This window comes from Cibotium barometz, chromosome 9, assembly GCF_041138505.1.
Source record: "Cibotium barometz isolate CiBa-2024 chromosome 9, ASM4113850v1, whole genome shotgun sequence".
NCBI classification, from domain to species: domain Eukaryota; kingdom Viridiplantae; phylum Streptophyta; class Polypodiopsida; order Cyatheales; family Cibotiaceae; genus Cibotium; species Cibotium barometz.
In genome coordinates this window covers 48,543,943-48,562,632 of record NC_141054.1, presented here as the reverse complement: position 1 = coordinate 48,562,632, position 18,690 = coordinate 48,543,943, and the positions used below count along the sequence as shown (strand labels likewise).

The 18,690-nt window shown below is 46.8% G+C and overlaps 1 protein-coding gene across 6 annotated transcripts in view; it reads left to right on the top strand.

Annotated features, from left to right (window-relative positions):
* Positions 1-18,437, top strand: part of LOC147635653 (mediator of RNA polymerase II transcription subunit) — a 197,445-nt gene extending 179,008 nt beyond the window's left edge. For 3 of the 6 annotated variants that reach the window (XM_086803035.1, XM_086803036.1, XM_086803037.1), the window contains 3 exons: positions 10,022-10,203; positions 10,485-10,588; positions 17,469-18,437. In XM_086803035.1, the coding sequence (XP_086659161.1) occupies positions 10,022-10,203; positions 10,485-10,588; positions 17,469-17,676 (494 nt within the window). In that variant the 3' untranslated portion in view covers positions 17,677-18,437. Of the gene's footprint in view, positions 1-5,381; positions 5,525-10,021; positions 10,204-10,484; positions 10,589-17,468 lie in introns of those variants that run through there. The other 3 variants (XR_015266693.1, XR_015266692.1, XM_086803038.1) reach the window with 3 other exon arrangements.
* The last annotated feature ends 253 nt before the right edge of the window (positions 18,438-18,690 follow it).

The window sequence follows — 18,690 nt, the reverse complement described above, 5'->3', positions numbered from 1 at the left end:
CTACCTATAAGATTCTTGCTAAGGCAGTGAGCATCAGATTGCAGCCAATTCTGCAGGATTTTATTCATGATACGCAGAATGGATTCTTACACGGCAGGAGCATCTTTGATAACATTTTCTCGTTTTGGGAGGCCGTCGAATGGGCTAAAGCGAGCAATCAGCCCTTGGCCATTCTGCTCTTGGATTTTGAGAAGGCCTATGATAGAGTGGATTGGGACTTTCTTGGGGGTACTCTTAGTCATATGGGCTTCTCGCAGAGATGAATCAAGGGAGTTTCATGCATGTATCGTGATGTCCACAATAGAGTTCATGCTTGCAGTGATAGAGGAGAGCGGTTTCAGATTTCTCACTCAGTACCACAGGGCTGCCCATTAGCCCCTTTATTATATATCATAGTTGCAGAGGCCATGAGCATCTTTCTCCGCTCCACTACTGGTATTTCAGGATCGAGGTTGCCTCTACGTAGTCATGAGGAGTTGGTTGACTCTGAGTTAGCTGATGACACAGCCTTGTTTTTGGAGGCTTCACATATATGCTTGTGTTCCTTCCGAGCAGCACTAGAGGAGTTCTGTTTGGCAGTAGGGACACTCATTAATTGGCACAAATCTGTTGGTTTTTGGGTCAGTGATTCACCGAGAGTTGATTGGGGTGCAGAGCTTGGTTTTACTTGGATCAGCAGAGGATGTACTGCTAGATATTTGGGATGCCAAGTTGGGATTGATATTTCTCCTGCACAGCAGTTTGCTCCGGTACTTATGAGTATCCGGAAGAAGCTCCTCCATTGGAGCTCCAGGAGATTAGATTTAGCCTCCAGAGCTTTGGTGGCTAATCAGGTTTTGCTTGCCTCGGCTTGGTTTATTACCTCTTGTTGGTGCTTCTCTCGTGCGTGCATTGGCCAATTGCGGAGATTGATCGGAAATTTTCTTTGGTCGGCAGGCTTGGATGGCACCTCAGACACTCGTGCACCAGGGTAGATTGGTTCATAGTTATTTAGCCCAAAAGAGAGGGGGGCTTGAATATTATCCATCCGGATGTTCAACGCAGGGCGTTGCTTTGCAAACTTGTGGTCAGAGGTTTCCTACCAGGCACTGAGCCTTGGAAGGATTTTTTCTTGTCTCAGATTTCCAGATGTACACCCAGGGTCGGGAGAGACTGGATGCCCAACACACGTTTTTTGTTCACAGAGGCTGATATTAGGGCACCATCTTCCCCTCTTATTGCAGCCATTGTCAGAGCATGGAGAAGCATGAGATATTTTTTGCGACAAAGGCTTCCTAGGTCTTTAGACGAGGCTGACCGACAACCTATTATGTGGAACGAGTTCATTAGGGATGAAGCTGGTCGGCCACTTGGTGCATCTCGTTATATGCAATGGTCGGGATGGGAGAGATGCGCATACACAGTTCTTTCTTGGAAGACCTTTAAGAGTCTTCTGGAGGATCGGAGAGTTGCATCCACTCAGCATCTTAGGGGCTCTCGCATTCGTATTGATCAGATTGATGCAGCTATTCCGCATGAGTGGCTTTCTGGGACCTTTCACGGAGACTATCATCCGAGTTGGCTGGGAGTTTTTTCGAGGATAGGCATACCTCTGCAAGTCATTGCTCTGCCAAGCCAGGAGGATACAGATTTCCTCATGTATTCTATCATGCCTGGGGGGAGATTGAGGAGATCATACCAAACACTAGGCTTAGTCCAGTGAGGATTGTTGGTCGCTTGGGAAGCACTGGTTCATTGACTCTTCTCCTCAGATAGTGACTCATGGCTCTTGGTGTTTCTGGCTATATGGTGGCAGTCCTATCAGATATCTTCAGTGGGATCCAAGAGAGTGGGAGTGGATTGATGCCTTCGATCCTTTGAAAAGCCTTCCTTTTTTCAGTTTCACTGTTCGGAATGCGAGGCCTTTCCTCACTCGACAGATGCATAGGATCCCTACTCTCATGCCTCATTGGGAGAGCTATGATATTTCTCCAGTGATACAGCGCAGATATTGGCATAGACTTTGGCACTCATACAGAAGGAGCCAGATCTCTCATTTCTTTTGTTTATTCTTACATGGTGGTCTCCCCCACAATCAGTGGAGATCAGTTTTCGGTGTAGCACCTTCCTATCCTAGATGTGCGGCAGATTCTGAGTCCGTACAACATTGTCTATGGGGGTGCAGCATTGCACAACAAATTTGGGGTCCTGTAGCCCAACTTATGGGCAAATTGAGTGGCCGAGCCATGCATGTGACTTGGGGGGCAGTTGCTTGACTCTCCCAGTCCGGTCCGCAACTTTTTTATGAGGGCAGTGGTACAGGTTCTGTTTTTTTCATTTGTAGAGGTATTGCCTAGCATGGTTTATTGCAGGATGTTCCTCACTCTGATTATACACCCCCTAGACAGAGGATTGACACCAGTTGGGAGATTATTGCCAGTATTACAGCATGGCAGATCTGGAGAGCTAGATGCACGGAGGCTATTGAGGGTGTCCAGATTTTTGGGTCTCAGTGCATTAGTACTATATGGGGTGATATCATCCACACTCTTATGGCTAGTTGGGCTCGCATTCAGGGGCCCTCTGGTTCTGCGCAGGTGAAGCGTGTGATATTTATGCGGGAATGGGACCATGGCATCTTCTTTTTCCTCTAGTTGGGCTCGCATTCAGGGAAAATCCCCGTTCACACCTTGGTTTCGCCCAGTGTGTGAAACACTGGTCAAGACTGGTGAAGGGACCAAATGGTAACAAACTCACTGCGTTCTCTTCAACAATTCTCCTTCACAACTGTGTTCTTTGACTTTTTTTTTTTTGGAGGGGGGGAGGAGGGGGAGGGGGTGTTGTTTTTGTAGTTTTTGCATTTTTCAGTGTACTTTTATATACACTTAGGTATTTAATGCTACGTTACACTATGTACAACTGAAGCCACTGGCACCGGAGTGACCATCCAACTTTACGAAGAATGTCTTTGTGAGCTCACTGAGCAAGGGCGGAGCACCACTTGCTGAACCATGGCGATAGCTTGAAGGCTCCAGCAGATGTTTTAGCAAGTCGTATTAGGAGAGCCTTGGTCTTACAGCCAGCAAGTTGATGCTATGTCGAGACACTGGACCATTCAAGAAGACAACATTGGTGGTCCATGGGTACCTTTGGAGGCTCCTGCGAATCGCGAGTTTTTAAAACGGGAAGTTTTATACGAGTTTTATACTTTTAAAACGTTTTTTATTTTTGAAGAAGTTTTTTATTCATTAATTTTTTAAAGCTGTAATTATGGCCTGTATCTATAGTTTTTAAGCCTAGGATGTTGGAACCACAGATTTCATGTATAAAAGTTAACCTTGTGCATGAAAACAATGACCAAGCAACGATTTACCAATGACCATTCAACATTAACCATTCATATACATTATAAAGTTTAAAAATCGAGATTCAAAAGAATGATAACTAAGCTGAGCTTCAAATGACAGAGGCGGGAGCACTGAGTAGAAGGGGCAGGTCTGAGGTGGCCTGTGGGAGCAGTAGAGAGGCGGGAGCACTGAGCAGGTTGCTGCTTGCAGTAGATAGGAGGGACCAGGGTGCAGCCTGCACAGTGCAGAGAGTGAACTTTGAAGCAAGTCTGACCCTTGAGGTGGACCGTGGCCTGTGGGAGCAGTAGAGAGGCGGGAGCACTTAGCAGGTTGCTACCTGCAGTAGATAGGAGGGACCAGGGTGCAGCCAGAACAGTGCAGAGACTGAACTTTGAAGCAAGTCTGAGCCTTGAGGTGGACCGTGGCTTGTGGGAGCAGTAGAGAGGCGGGAGCACTGAGCAGGTTGCAACTTGCTGCCTGCAGCAGATAGGAGGGACCAGGGTGCAGCCTGCATAGTGCAGACTCCAGAGACTGAAGCAGGTCTCAGCCTTGGCCCTTGAGGTGGCCTGTGGGAGCAGTAGAGAGGCGGAGGCTGTTGTAGAGGGAGCAGGCGTGGACAGTGGAACAGCAGGCCAAGCAGCGTGCGAATAGCAGGTTGTGTACAGTGGAGGGCGTCGGTAGGTTGTGTACGGTGAAGGACGGCGGCAGCAACTTCGAAGAAGCGAAAAAAAAACGTACGATAGGCGACACACGTTATCCAAGGTTTTTTTTACCAAAAAGAAATCATCTGCAAAAAAACGTGTTCCAAAAAAAAAACGTTTCTAAACGTTCACGTTTTTTATTCCATGAAAAAAACGCGTTTTTAAACAACTATGCCTGCGATGGTTTGGGCATGTACTTCTTGGTTATTTTCTTGGCAGCTCTGAGCTAAGGGTCGTCAGCGTGTAAGGTGCCCATGGGGACCAACCTCAAAAGTGACCAAAGGGAGGGCCCCCACCAAGCTGAGAATTAAGAGGGGGACCCCCATCTTGGAGAATGAAGCCATCCAAACACCATCTGGAGGGTCAGAAGGGGGAGAAGCCAGTTGGAAGGGATGGCTGAGTTAATGTCAAGGCACATGGCTAAGGTGCCATGCAGCCCAAGGGGTGCTTCCGGTGGGCTTGCTCTGGAAGATGGTGGAAGCGCCCCCAGGTTCCCAAAGTCTAGGCGGTACCAAAGCAAAGTTTGCTTCAAGAGAAGTGGGATCGAGCCCCAATCAGATGGGCTGAGGGGAGGCAGAAGAGCCTGGTCCTCTTTGGTGGGCAGGGGAGTCTAGATCAATGCCAAGTGGAGAGCCCACGGAGGAGAGTCCAGAACAGGCTAGCTGCAGGCTGCAGCCTGCAAATCTGCCAGCCAAGGATGTGCTGAGCTCTCTCAAGGGGATTTTGGAGAAGAAGCATCACACATCTGGAGTCCAAGGTCCACCCCAAGATAGAACCCGAGAGGAAATGCAACCCAAGGAGAAAATCCTTCCAAGGCTCTGACCCTTACTGACTGGAAACCACCAAATATCAACTTGCCCAAAAGGGCTCTGCTCTATATAGCAGGGTCAATGAAGCTAAGGCTTCCTTGCTGAGATGTTGGCTGTACAAGTTCTCTCTAGGCCATCTTGCCCTCCACTGCACCTGGCCAATGCAGGAATGATGGAAGGCTCAATACGAAGTAATGTACCACATGGTGGGGAGAGGAGAACTTGGTTGGCCACTATGGCTCGGCAGGCGAGGGAGAGATGGACGGTGTTCCAATAAAGAAGCTTCTTCCGAATGCTTAGGAGGAGGGGCAATCTTCTGCTCTGAAGTAATGTCAAGTTCCACTTGACATCCAAGGTAGTGAACTGGAGTAACCTTGAAAAGTTGTGACCATCATGTGTGCTTCTATGGTTCCACTTTCCTCCCTTCCATGTTATGCGTGTTTGCTAGTAGGGTTTTTTAGTAAGAAGGTATAACTAATTTTTGCTTTGTGTGCCACATTTGCACTTCTAACCGTACTTTGTTGGCAACTGTCTTGCGTTTTCAGGAAACACGGTGGCATTGCTGCATGCATTTGCCAGCAACTTGTCTTTTGAATGGCTGGAGAAGAAACTTCGAAATACAATGGTTTGGAGGCCATCTTGAATAGAAGACTGAGGCAACACCCACACACACACAATATACCAAAGGGTGAGCTGTCGAATACCTCCGGCAGATAAAGAGCAAAGGAGACGTCGAGCAGGGTGCAACCTGCGAGCGGCTTCTCAATCAAGTCTTTGAAGAGTTATTACTGCATGCATTCCTTCCAGCCATTCAAAAGACAAGTTGCTGACAAATGCATGCAGCAATGCCACCGTGTTTCCTGAAAACGCAAGACAGTTGCCAACAAAGTACGGTTAGAAGTGCAAATGTGGCACACAAAGCAAAAAATAGTTATACCTTCTTACTAAAAAACCCTACTAGCAAACACACATAACATGGAAGGGAGGAAAGTGGAACCATAGAAGCACACACGATGGTCACAACTTTTCAAGGTTACTCCAGTTCACTACCTTGGATGTCAAGTGGAACTTGACATTACTTCAGAGCAGAAGATCGCCCCTCCTCCTAAGCATTCGGAAGAAGCTTCTTTATTGGAACACCGTCCATCTCTCCCTCGCCTGCCGAGCCATAGTGGCCAACCAAGTTCTCCTTTCCCCACCATGTGGTACATTACTTCGTATTGAGCCTTCCATCATTCCTACGTTGGCCAGGTGCAGTGGAGGGCAAGATGGCCTGGAGAGAACTTGTACAGCCAACATCTCAGCAAGGAAGCCTTAGCTTCATTGACCCTGCTGTATAGAGCAGAGCCCTTTTGGGCAAGTTGATATTTGGTGGTTTCCAGTCAGTAAGGGACAGAGCCTTGGAAGGATTTTCTCCTTGGGTTGCATTTCCTCTCGGGTTCTATCTTGGGGTGGACCCTTGACTCCAGATGTGCGATGCTTCTTCTCCAAAATCCCCTTGAGAGAGCTCAGCACATCCTTGGCTGGCAGATTTGCAGGCTGCAGCCTGCAGCCAGCGTGTTCTGGGCTCTCCACCGTGGGCTCTCCACCTGGCATTGATCTAGACTCCCCCGCCCACCAAAGAGGACCAGGCTCTTCTGCCTCCCCTCAGCCCATCTGATTGGGGCTCGATCCCACTTCTCTTGAAGCAAACTTTGCTCTGGTACCGCCCAGACTTTGGGAACCTGGGGGCACTTCCACCATCTTCCCGAGCAAGCCCATCGGAAGCACCCCTTGGGCTGCATGGCACCTTAGCCATGTGCCTTGACATTAACTCAGCCATCCCTTCCAACTGGCTTCTCCCCCTTCTGACCCTCCAGATGGTGTTTGGATGGCTTCATTCTCCAAGATGGGGGTCCCCCTCTTAATTCTCAGCTTGGTGGGGGCCCTCCCTTTGGTCACTTTTGAGGTTGGTCCCCATGGGCACCTTACACGCTGACGACCCTTAGCTCAGAGCTGCCAAGAAAATAACCAAGAAGTACATGCCCAAACCATCGCAGGCATAGTTGTTTAAAAACGCGTTTTTTTCATGGAATAAAAAACGTGAACGTTTAGAAACGTTTTTTTTTGGAACGCGTTTTTTTGCAGATGATTTCTTTCTGGTAAAAAAAACCTTGGATAACGTGTGTCGCCTATCGTACGTTTTTTTTCGCTTCTTCGAAGTTGTTGCCGCCGCCCTCCACCGTACACAACCTACCGACGCCCTCCACCGTACACAACCTGCTATTCGCACGCTGCTCCGCCTGCTGTTCCATTGTCCACGCCTGCTCCCTCTGCAACAGCCTCCGCCTCTCTACTGCTCCCACAGGCCACCTCAAGGGCCAAGGCTGAGACCTGCTTCAGTCTCTGGAGTCTGCACTATGCAGGTTGCACCCTGGTCCCTCCTATCTGCTGCAGGCAGCAACCTGCTCAGTGCTCCCGCCTCTCTACTGCTCCCACAGGCCACCTTAGACCTGTCCCTTCTACTCAGTGCTCCCGCCTCTGCCATTTGAAGCTCTGCTTAGTTATCATTCTTTCGAATCTCGATTTTAAACTTTATAATGTATATGAATGGTTAATGTTGAATGGTCATTGGTAAATCGTTCCTTGGTCATTGTTTTCATGCACAAGGTTAACTTTTATACATGAAATCTGTGGTTCCAACATCCTAGGCTTAAAAACTATAGATACAGGCCATAATTACAGCTTTAAAAAATTAATGAATAAAAAACTTCTTCAAAAATAAAAAACGTTTTTAAAAGTATAAAACTCGTATAAAACTTCCCGTTTTAAAAACTCGCGATTCGCAGGAGCCTCCAAAGGTACCCATGGACCACCAATGTTGTCTTCTTGAATGGTCCAGTGTCTCGACACAGCATCAACTTGCTGGCTGTAAGACCAAGGCTCTCCTAATACGACTTGCTAAAACATCTGCTGGAGCCTTCAAGCTATCGCCATGGTTCAGCAAGTGGTGCTCCGCCCTTGCTCAATGAGCTCACAAAGACACTCTTCGTAAAGTTGGATGGTCACTCCGGTGCCAGTGGCTTCAGTTGTACATAGTGTAACGTAGCATTAAATACCTAAGTGTATATAAAAGTACACTGAAAAATGCAAAAACTACAAAAACAACACCCCCTCCCCCTCCCCCCCCCCCTCCCAAAAAAAAAAAAAAAAAGTCAAAGAACACAGTTGTGAAGGAGAATTGTTGAAGAGAACGCAGTGAGTTTGTTACCATTTGGTCCCTTCACCAGTCTTGACCAGTGTTTCACACACTGGGCGAAACCAAGGTGTGAACGGGTATTTTCCACATAAGAATTGGTGGTCCATGGGTACCTTTGGAGGCTCCTGCGAATCGCGAGTTTTTAAAACGGGAAGTTTTATACGAGTTTTATACTTTTAAAAACGTTTTTTATTTTTGGAGAAGTTTTTTATTCATTAATTTTTTAAAGCTGTAATTATGGCCTGAATCTATAGTTTTTAAGCCTAGGATGTTGAAACCACAGATTTCATGTATAAAAGTTAACCTTGTGCATGAAAACAATGACCAAGGAACGATTTACCAATGACCAGTCAACATTAACCATTCATATACATTATAAAGTTTAAAAATTGAGATTCGAAAGAATGATAACTAAGCAGAGCTTCAAATGGCAGAGGCGGGAGCACTGAGTAGAAGGGGCAGGTCTGAGGTGGCCTATGGGAGCAGTAGAGAGGCGGGAGCACTGAGCAGGTTGCTACCTGCAGTAGATAGGAGGGACCAAGGTGCAGCCTGCACAGTGCAGAGAGTGAACTTTGAAGCAAGTCTGACCCTTGAGGTGGACCGTAGCCTGTGGGAGCAGTACAGAGGCGGGAGCACTTAGCAGGTTGCTACCTGCAGTAGATAGGAGGGACCAGGGTGCAGCCAGAACAGTGCAGAGACTGAACTTTGAAGCAAGTCTGAGCCTTGAGGTGGACCGTGGCCTGTGGGAGCAATAGAGAGGCGGGAGCACTGCGATGGTTTGGGCATGTACTTCTTGGTTATTTTCTTGGCAGCTCTGAGCTAAGGGTCGTCAGCGTGTAAGGTGCCCATGGGGACCAACCTCAAAAGTGACCAAAGGGAGGGCCCCCACCAAGCTGAGAATTAAGAGGGGGACCCCCATCTTGGAGAATGAAGCCATCCAAACACCATCTCGAGGGTCAGAAGGGGGAGAAGCCAGTTGGAAGGGATGGCTGAGTTAATGTCAAGGCACATGGCTAAGGTGCCATGCAGCCCAAGGTGTGCTTCGGGTGGGCTTGCTCGGGAAGATGGTGGAAGCGCCCCCAGGTTCCCAAAGTCTGGGCGGTACCAAAGCAAAGTTTGCTTCAAGAGAAGTGGGATCGAGCCCCAATCAGATGGGCTGAGGGGAGGCAGAAGAGCCTGGTCCTCTTTGGTGGGCGGGGGAGTCTAGATCAATGCCAGGTGGAGAGCCCACGGAGGAGAGCCCAGAACAGGCTGGCTGTAGGCTGCAGCCTGCAAATCTGCCAGCCAAGGATGTGCTGAGCTCTCTCAAGGGGATTTTGGAGAAGAAGCATCACACATCTGGAGTCCAGGGTCCACCCCAAGATAGAACCCGAGAGGAAATGCAACCCAAGGAGAAAATCCTTCCAAGGCTCTGTCCCTTACTGACTGGAAACCACCAAATATCAACTTGCCCAAAAGGGCTCTGCTCTATACAGCAGGGTCAATGAAGCTAAGGCTTCCTTGCTGAGATGTTGGCTGTACAAGTTCTCTCCAGGCCATCTTGCCCTCCACTGCACCTGGCCAAGGCAGGAATGATGGAAGGCTCAATACGAAGTAATGTACCACATGGTGGGGAGAGGAGAACTTGGTTGGCCACTATGGCTCGGCAGGCGAGGGAGAGATGGACGGTGTTCCAATAAAGAAGCTTCTTCCGAATGCTTAGGAGGAGGGGCGATCTTCTGCTCTGAAGTAATGTCAAGTTCCACTTGACATCCAAGGTAGTGAACTGGAGTAACCTTGAAAAGTTGTGACCATCATGTGTGCTTCTATGGTTCCACTTTCCTCCCTTCCATGTTATGTGTGTTTGCTAGTAGGGTTTTTTAGTAAGAAGGTATAACTATTTTTTGCTTTGTGTGCCACATTTGCACTTCTAACCGTACTTTGTTGGCAACTGTCTTGCGTTTTCAGGAAACACGGTGGCATTGCTGCATGCATTTGCCAGCAACTTGTCTTTTGAATGGCTGGAAGGAATGCATGCAGTAATAACTCTTCAAAGACCAATCATGTCTGTTGCACAGTTGCGACTTGCGTTCAGGATTATTGGCCCGTTACTACCCCGTCTAGTCATCTCAAAGCCATTATTTGCCAAGGTATGCTAGGGTTTGTTCTTTTTTTTTTTTTCCCATGAAAAGATCCTTTCATTAGTCATAAAAAAGCCCAATGGACTACAAACCCTCTCCTGCTCATAAGAAGGCAGAGCGGAGACCAATCAAGGCAGCTAGGGAGACTCTCCCTAGGTGCGGAATCAAGGTCTCGAAGTAATCCTTTGAAACTAGTTTGGCACATTAGATACCCTCTTAAGATCTGTAACTTTATGTTTTAAAATGTTCTGCAAATATATACTAAATAGAAAACTGTTGTGTTTTTGCAGACGCTGGCTTTATTATTCACAATATTAGCTGATGTGTTTGGGCAGAAATCTCAAACATCCTGTTCCATTAACATACATGAGATTTCAGATCTCATAGATTTTTTGTAAGTCTCTACAGTCTGTCAAGAACTGTTTAGCTTTTAGGAGATTGCTTTAACAAGTGCAAAATGTTTTACCATGTACCATGTGTGTGTGCGCGCGCGCGCGGGCGTGTGCGCGCATGCGCGTGCATCCGTGCGTGTGTGTACTCGTCGCTCGTCCTCAGCAGGGATTTCTGGATCACAATTGGAAAGCCCCGATTGACAGGCCGCTCGCAGGTTGCCATGTGCCCTGCTCGACGTCTCCTTTGCTCTTTATCTGCCGGAAGTCTTCGACAGCTCACCCTTTGGTATATTGTGTGTGTGTGGGTGCTGCCTCAGTCTTCTATTCAAGATGGCCTCCAAACCGTTGTATTTCGAAGTTTCTTCTCCAGAACCCATTGCATATCGCAAAAGAGGAGATAATATCTTGAAATGCCCCAAGTTCTCAGCTCATCAAGCGGATTCTTCTGCATGTGAAAATCCGACGCTTCAAACTTTCACAGATATTTTGCATGAAGGATTTTCAGCCATTAATAATGCTTGGGTGCACCACGTCCGGAATACCGTGTGGTTGTTGATCTTGCTCATAAAGCAATAGTTCTTTTTTTTCCTTGGTCGCATGCCTATCGCGCCGGATGTTGGACAATGGCTGAAAGCATTGTTGGAAGGTTGTTTTGTGCATAACTGTTACATAGTGGAACATGGTTTTTATGGGGTCGTTTTCACAAATCCCAAATACAAGCAAATGTTGCTGGAAAAACCTATGTTGTTTTATGGTCAACAACTTGTTCATGTTTATCCATAGTCACCAACTAATAACTACCAAAATCAGCATTACCTTAGTTGGATCAGTCACTTGGTAAAGTGGTATGTCTGGCCTGCTCATATGGCAATGTCCATAAATTCCCATTTTATGGGACACGGATAGACCTACTCCAGAATGTGTGGCTTTGGATATTCATATGGAAGGGATGCCAACCCAAGAGGATTTTTTCCATCTTAAATGGGGCAAGTTTGCTGGTTCATGTTTTGCATGTGGTAAATTTGGACATATGCAATCTAAGTGTCCCCCTCTGTTTTATATCAAACCCGTAAGGCGACTATGCCTTCACAATCACCTCAACCAACTGTGAATGCACAATAGAACAAGGGGAAAACTATAGTGTAGCAACAGAATGCTTTAGCTGATGAAGGAAAAGCTAAAGTAACAGTTGCTTCCGTGCCTCAAAAAGACAAAGAAAAGCAAGATTTGAGATCTTAGCAGACACCTAAAAAACAGTAAAACCAAGAACTTTCGTAGTTCGAAATTGACCTGAGGGATCTAATGTTGTTGGTTCATCCTCGTTTGGTCCTCGTTTCATACACGATGTCCTGAGAGTGGGTAAAATGTGGAATGTGGTTATGAATGGTCACTCTCTTCAAGAGCAGGCAGATGCAAACTTTGAGCCTTTTGTGGCAAATATAGATGAACATTCTGACAATGATGTTTCTTGGTTTCCAAATAGTGGAGGGCATGCAGGGAATTGGGCACTGATCTCTAACATGCAAATGGATACTTGATACCCTTCTGTCACAACCCTGTTATTGTAAATATGTACATACCTCTAAAATGCTTTACCTATAATATCCAAGGCCTCTATAGGTTAGACAAATGGAGGCTTTTATGGGATTACATAAATAAAAATCAGCCTCATATGGTTTGTCTACAAGAACACAACTAGCATACTTTTGTTGGCAGGGAAGGTTCTTTTGCAGAGCATCACATCTTTTATGCTGGCTCTCATCGTCATGCTGATTCGCCATGAATTTCAGCTATGTGTCGCATATAATGATCCGTTGGGGAGATTGATAGTGCTTCTTTGCCACATGAATGGAGAGACATTTGAAATTGGCGGTGTATATGCATCACAGAATTCTTCAATGAGAACTCAAATGGGGGGAAAATTGATAGCTTACCCTTGGCTTTTAAATGCGTTTTTGTGTGGAGACTTCAACAACTCTCCTAAATACGATAATAATAGTAACCACAAATCGCATATGCTTGTTTTGAAATACATCAGTGGCATGCTACACTTCAATATATGGAAGCATGTGATTTGTGGAAACACTTGATGCCTACTACACAAGGGTATACTTTCCATCACAATGTTGTTACTGACTATTGGGCTCATCTAGACAGATGGTACATGTTGAATGCAAATCAATATGATACTTTTACATGCAAAATGTCCATAGAGTACTCGATGTGTCTTTCAGATCATTACCCATTGTGGATGATGTTGTATTTTGGCATGTCAATAATGGATAATCCATTCCCACAAAAGAGGCTATTGTTGATCAACAATAGCTATCTAAAGTGAAGCATGCAAAACTCATGGCTCAACAACTCACTGAATGTAGTCATCAAAGAAGTCTTGATGATTTGGAGCAAGCGGCATTGATGCAAGCAAGCATTTGTCTTAAGAGAAACGATGAAAGAAAGCTGCAAAAGTGGCAGATCAAGTCGAGACAAAAACCTCTAAAAGACACAAGTTGCTCTGCCACATACCTTGGTTGTCAGGTGGGCGTTGACATCTCCCCTGCACAACAGTTTGCTCTAGTGTTCTTAAGCATTAAAAGGAAACTTCATCACTGAAGTAGGAGGAAACCCGACTTGGCCTCTAGAGCTTTGGTGGTTAACCAAGTTTTGCTAGCCACGACTTGGTTTATTGCTTCATGCTGGACTTTGCATAAGGGATGCATTGGCCAGCTTCGTCACCTTATTCGGAACTTTCTTTGGTCATGGCTTGATGGAAATGCACACACCAGGGCCAGAGTTGCTTGGGAAACCATTATCAGGCCTAAGTAGGAAGAGGGATTGAATATCATTGACCCTGAGGTGCAATGTAAGGCTTTGCTCTATAAGCTTGTTGTTAGGGGCTTTTTTCCAGGCACCGAACCGTGGAAGGACTTTCTCATGCAGCAGATCACGAAGTGTGTCCCTGTTTGCGGAGGTGACTGGACTCTCAGCTCATGCTTTATTTTTTCTGATGCAGTTCACCGCTGTCCTTCGTCCCCCCTGGTTAGGTCCCTCCTACGGGCCTGGGACTGCCTGAGGAGTTTTTTGGTACACATCCCCCTGCGTTCAGTGGAGGAAGCTAACCGGCAGTCCATTCTATGGAATGTATTGATCTTAGATGTGCTTGGGGCAGCTACGTGTATTCTTTGGGCTGGCTGGGAGACCCTATGTCCCAATGTGTTGGCTTGGAAGAGGTTTCAGAGCCTCACCGAGGTGCAGAGATTGGATTTCAGGCAGCATTTGAGAGGTTCTAGCCGGAGGATTGCACAGATTGATGCAGCCATTCCCAACCACTGGATTACTGGATCTTTTTTGGAAGGTCGTCATCATTCTTCGTTTGGGGTTTTCTCTGGGATAGGTGTTCCTCTTCAGGTTATGGCTATCTCCTTGCCTAGGGAGGATGATGTACCGGTCTTTTTTTCTGTACAGGATGGACGGCAACTAGAGAGATGTGATGTGCAGGACCTTATTGAGGGCCCCCAGATTCGTCCAGTCAGAGTTGTTGGCAGGTTAGGGAAGCACGTCTTTGTTTAACTCCCCCCCATTCCCCCCCCCCCCGGATGATCACAGAGAGTGTTAGCCTTTGGTTGTATGGTGGTTGCCCTATCCGACATTTGCATTGGGACCCCGGTGAGTGGGAGTGAAAGGATGCTTGTAATCCTTTGAAAAGCATACCTTTTTTCAGGTATACGGTGCAAAATGCCAGACATCTTATCTTGGGACACATTCAAAGTGTCCCTACTCTTAGACCCCATTGGGAGTCGTACGGCATTTCGATTGACATTCAAAGGGTATTTTGGCGAAGATTGTGGCATTCTCATAGGAAGCCACAGATTTCCTCTTTTATCTGGGTTTCCCTTCATGGTGGTCTGGCCACCAATCGGTGGAGGTCTATTACTGGTGCTTGCCCAGCATGCCCTAGATGTGCAGGAGTTTCGGAGTCAATTTACCATTGTTTATGGGAATGCAGGGAAGCATAGAGGGTTTGGTCTGAGATTGCACATCTCTTTGGTAGGATTAAGAGGGATGCTATCATTTCTTTTGGTTCTATCATTTGGTTGACACAGTCTAGGCCTCAGCTGAGATTCGAGGGGACTGACAAGAGCTTGGCCGTTATGGTTAGGCAAGGAGTTGCTCGGCAGTGTTGTCTTTATGATTTGCCACTTTCACACTTTGTCCCTCCGGCATAGAGGTTAGACAGTTCTTGGGAGATTATTGCTAGCATCTCAGCCTGGAATATCTGGAAGGCTAGATGCACTGAGGCCATTGAGGGTACTCCCGTTCTTGTTTCTCAATGTCTTTGCAAGATTTGGAGTGATATTGTTCACACCATTATGGCTACGTGGGCCAGAATCCAGGGATCTTCAAGGGCTGCGGAGAGGAAGCATGGCTAGTTTATGAGAGAGAGTGGGACATTGGTATCTTTTTCACATCCTCTCATTCTGGACCCTATTGGCAGCACAGGGCTCCTGATTGGTTGAGATCTCCACCTTGCTTGGTGTGAAATCTCCATTTTGTAAAATTTTTATTACTTAATAGAAGTCTCCTTTCTGAAAAAAGAAAACAAAAGGAGACATAGAGCCATTGTGACCTCCTCCCCAATCTCATCCCAGAATCTCATGAAAAACATGAGGAAAGGCCATCATCCCTGGGCATTTTCCATGTGGTAATGTTCAACTTGCCTCTCTCTAAGCTCTTCTACTGAAGAAGGTGCATCGAGTAGAACACATACATCTCCCGAGATCAGGCTAGGCAAAGACTCCCGAGTCCCAAGCTTTCTGCTGTGCTGAGGAGAGCTCAGTGAACATCCTGCAACTGTCTAATACATTCCATATTGTGGGAGGGATCAAGAGCTGAGAAGCTTCTTATCCATGGGTTGCTCAACCATGTTGAAGTTACCTCCAACAATCCAATGATCTGCTTGAGGGAGTGAGTCCTTGATGGCATTAATTCTTTATCCTGTGCAAGTAGGAGCATACACATTCAGCACACAAATTTTCAATCCATCCTGCATAAGCCTAATCCATTGTGCTCTGGCAAGGATAATCACTCCATGACCAATCATATAAGGCATGAGTGTAGCTGTCACTGAAATACATACTTCACCCTTGGTTCCATCTGCAACAGACCAAAAGGTGTGCCCAAATAAAAGCTTGCCAGATCTAGTGCACTGGCCTGCATCAAGCTTACGCTCCTGCATGAGCAAAATATCCATGAGACCATCCGTAACTGCAGGTTGAACCTGGTTCCTGATGACCTGCTTCCGGCGGCGAGGGAAGACACCACCAAGGCCCTGCACATTCCATGAGACAACTCTCATGGTAAAGGGGTAGAAAACTTGGCACCAGATCTAGTATGGCGCCTTTCAAGGGTTGGCCCTTTAAGGGACGGAAAGTTCTCAGGTTTGACGGCAATCGAGGAGCATAAAACATCCTCAACATGGATATCGTCACCAAGATGCTGCTTAGAGAGAGAGAGAGAGAGAGAGAGAGAGACTGAGTGAGGGTTGAGAGGTAGAGAGAGAGAGTTACACAGAGTTAAAGAGAGAGGAGATGCATCAACATCTGCAGCTGTCCCACTATGATGTGATCTCTGATCATCAGGTGGATCAGGGTGCAACTCATCTATAAACCCAAACAAGCTGAGGTTTGGGGGCAGCGGGAGGTGGAGAGGCCGCGGGCTGTCTCCTGGGGGGGGGCAAACAGGGCGACCTCTAGCTCATCTCTTGCAATATGACCCTGCTGCCAACAGACACGGCACTGGTCCGGTCTACCACTAATCTCCATCCGCTGTCTAAAAAGGAGACCATTAGGTCCTGGCAACATCATATGATCGTCTGCAATAGAGGGGTCACTGACGAGTACCATGACCCGCAGTAGCCCATCAATGTTGCCAGTGACTGCTCCAGAAGCCGTGGAGGGCATTTCTGGAAGAGTGGGGACTTCCAGAACCTGCCCAAAGGCTGACCCAATGGAGGCCAGCAGCTTTCAGTATATCCATGGAAGCCCGGGGAATCTGAGGAAGATAGGGAACATGTTGCGGTCTTCTGCTACCGGGTCGAAATTCCATCAGTACTGAATGAAAAAGAGTTTCCTTGGGCCAAGAGAAATTGGACTGCTGGAAAGCACCCAAGAGATAGCATCTTCCAAATCAAAATCGGCTTGGAAAAAACCTCTTCCAAGCAAACGGGTGTCAATGAAGTGCAATGCCAAATCTGAGGGCAGAGCTGCCAGAGTCCAATCCCGGGCTTGAGAACGAGAGAGGTGAGACCCATAGATTCTGCCAATTAGGGTAGTCTTGGTTTCTTTGTCCAGGCCAGCATGAAGGGTGAGGAGCTCTCTTGAGAGAAGGTAATGGTTCCCCTGGCTGGTGGGGGTGGGGAATGATTTGACCATTATGGCAATCTAAAAATGGATGGCCGACTTAAACCCTGATAGACTTGTTCCGTATTGTGGAATGCAGGAGGAAAAGGTGAGGGCACAGGCTAGAAGGGACAGCAGGCGGGCAAGAGGAAGGAGGGAGGCGAACCAGAGAGGAGGCGGGGAGGAGGAGGATGGAGGAAGAAGTGGGCAGGAGGGGAGGTGCAGTAGGAGGAGGGCGGGCAGGATGAAGCGGGTAGGAGGGGTGTGCAGCAGGAGGGCGGGCTGGAGAAGGGAGGCGCACAGAAGCAGCTTACGGGGAGCTCTCACCAGCTCGTGTGAGGCATATTTCCGCTAGCTTCAAATCTGAGTTGCTTTCCTACACCATAATGTCAAACTGACCAAAATGTGGGAAAATCAAGTAGAGGCGTCGTGCCAATGCATACAGAGTTTCTGCTTGTTACTAAGGTTGAATGTTTTCATGCAGGCATCATGCTGTTATGCTGGAAGGACAGACAAGCGGGAAGCCTAGACCCGAGACCTTGGTATTGTGCAGCAAAGCTGTGGATCGCTTGCGTGCTGATCTTCAGCCTCTTTTCCGTCACTTGAGTATGGACACAAATATATCTATCTATGCAGCAACACATCCCAAGCTAGTTCAAAGGCCACCATCTCCTCTTATGGGTATGGTGTGACACCAAGTCCAACCATGCAGAATGATTCCAGTCGGCTTTCTAGAAAAATTATCCAGGTTTCACTCAATCCAATCTGTTAAAATCTTTATTGTGATTGCTTTCCAAGCGAATGTTTCTTAGTCAGATGCTAAGTTTTTTTGCATGAGTAGATCCTTTTGTAGTTGCAAGGTTTGGTACCACCTGGAGGAGACTTGGTCTTCCCACCCGAAGACGCTACATGGTCACAAAAGGGCCAAAATACCAACGTGGGACCTCTGCTCCCCAGTTCACTACACGCTTGTTTGCTTTTCCCCGAGTTTTTTGGAAGGAAAAATAGACATTGGTGCAAGCACATGCCCAAATGGCTATCGCACCTTGTAGCCTGTATCTAGACTCTAGATCATCAAACGAATGCATGTGCATTACACACAAATAGACATGGACAACTGTTAATTCACCAAACAGGCCCAACAATTTTAGAGTGATCATGTAAACATTTAAAGCTTAGCTTAACTACCTACGAGTTGTAAATCATTGACACACTTTCCCCCAAACATGTACAAACTAGGCTATGATCCATTGCCCAGGTTATACAACTCAAAAGCATGCACAAGGTATTTAAATTCTTTTGGAAAATTGACATTGGGCTTTGGGTTACAAAGCCCTTGAGAAGACAAGAAGCTCTACAATAGCTGGCTATATTAAGCACAAGGTTGTGTATAGCCCTTTATATTGGACACAAGACATGGGAAAGACCTTAATAAATGGCTTGTGTTCTCTCATGATTAAAGTTTTTCATGTTGCACTCACTTTGTCCTTTGTTAGATCTGACATGCATTGCCTTCCTTTGTTAGAGTTGCTTTGTTTTCTAAGCTCAAGTTAGTGAGAAGAAGATTATGATAAGGCGATAGCAGCCTTGTAATTAAGCCATAAGAGTGGCTTCAGCCTGAAAAATTGGCTCAAACCAATTTGGGCATTATTTTAGGAAACTAATTGCTAAGATAGTCAGTAACTAACCTCACTACAATGGTCATT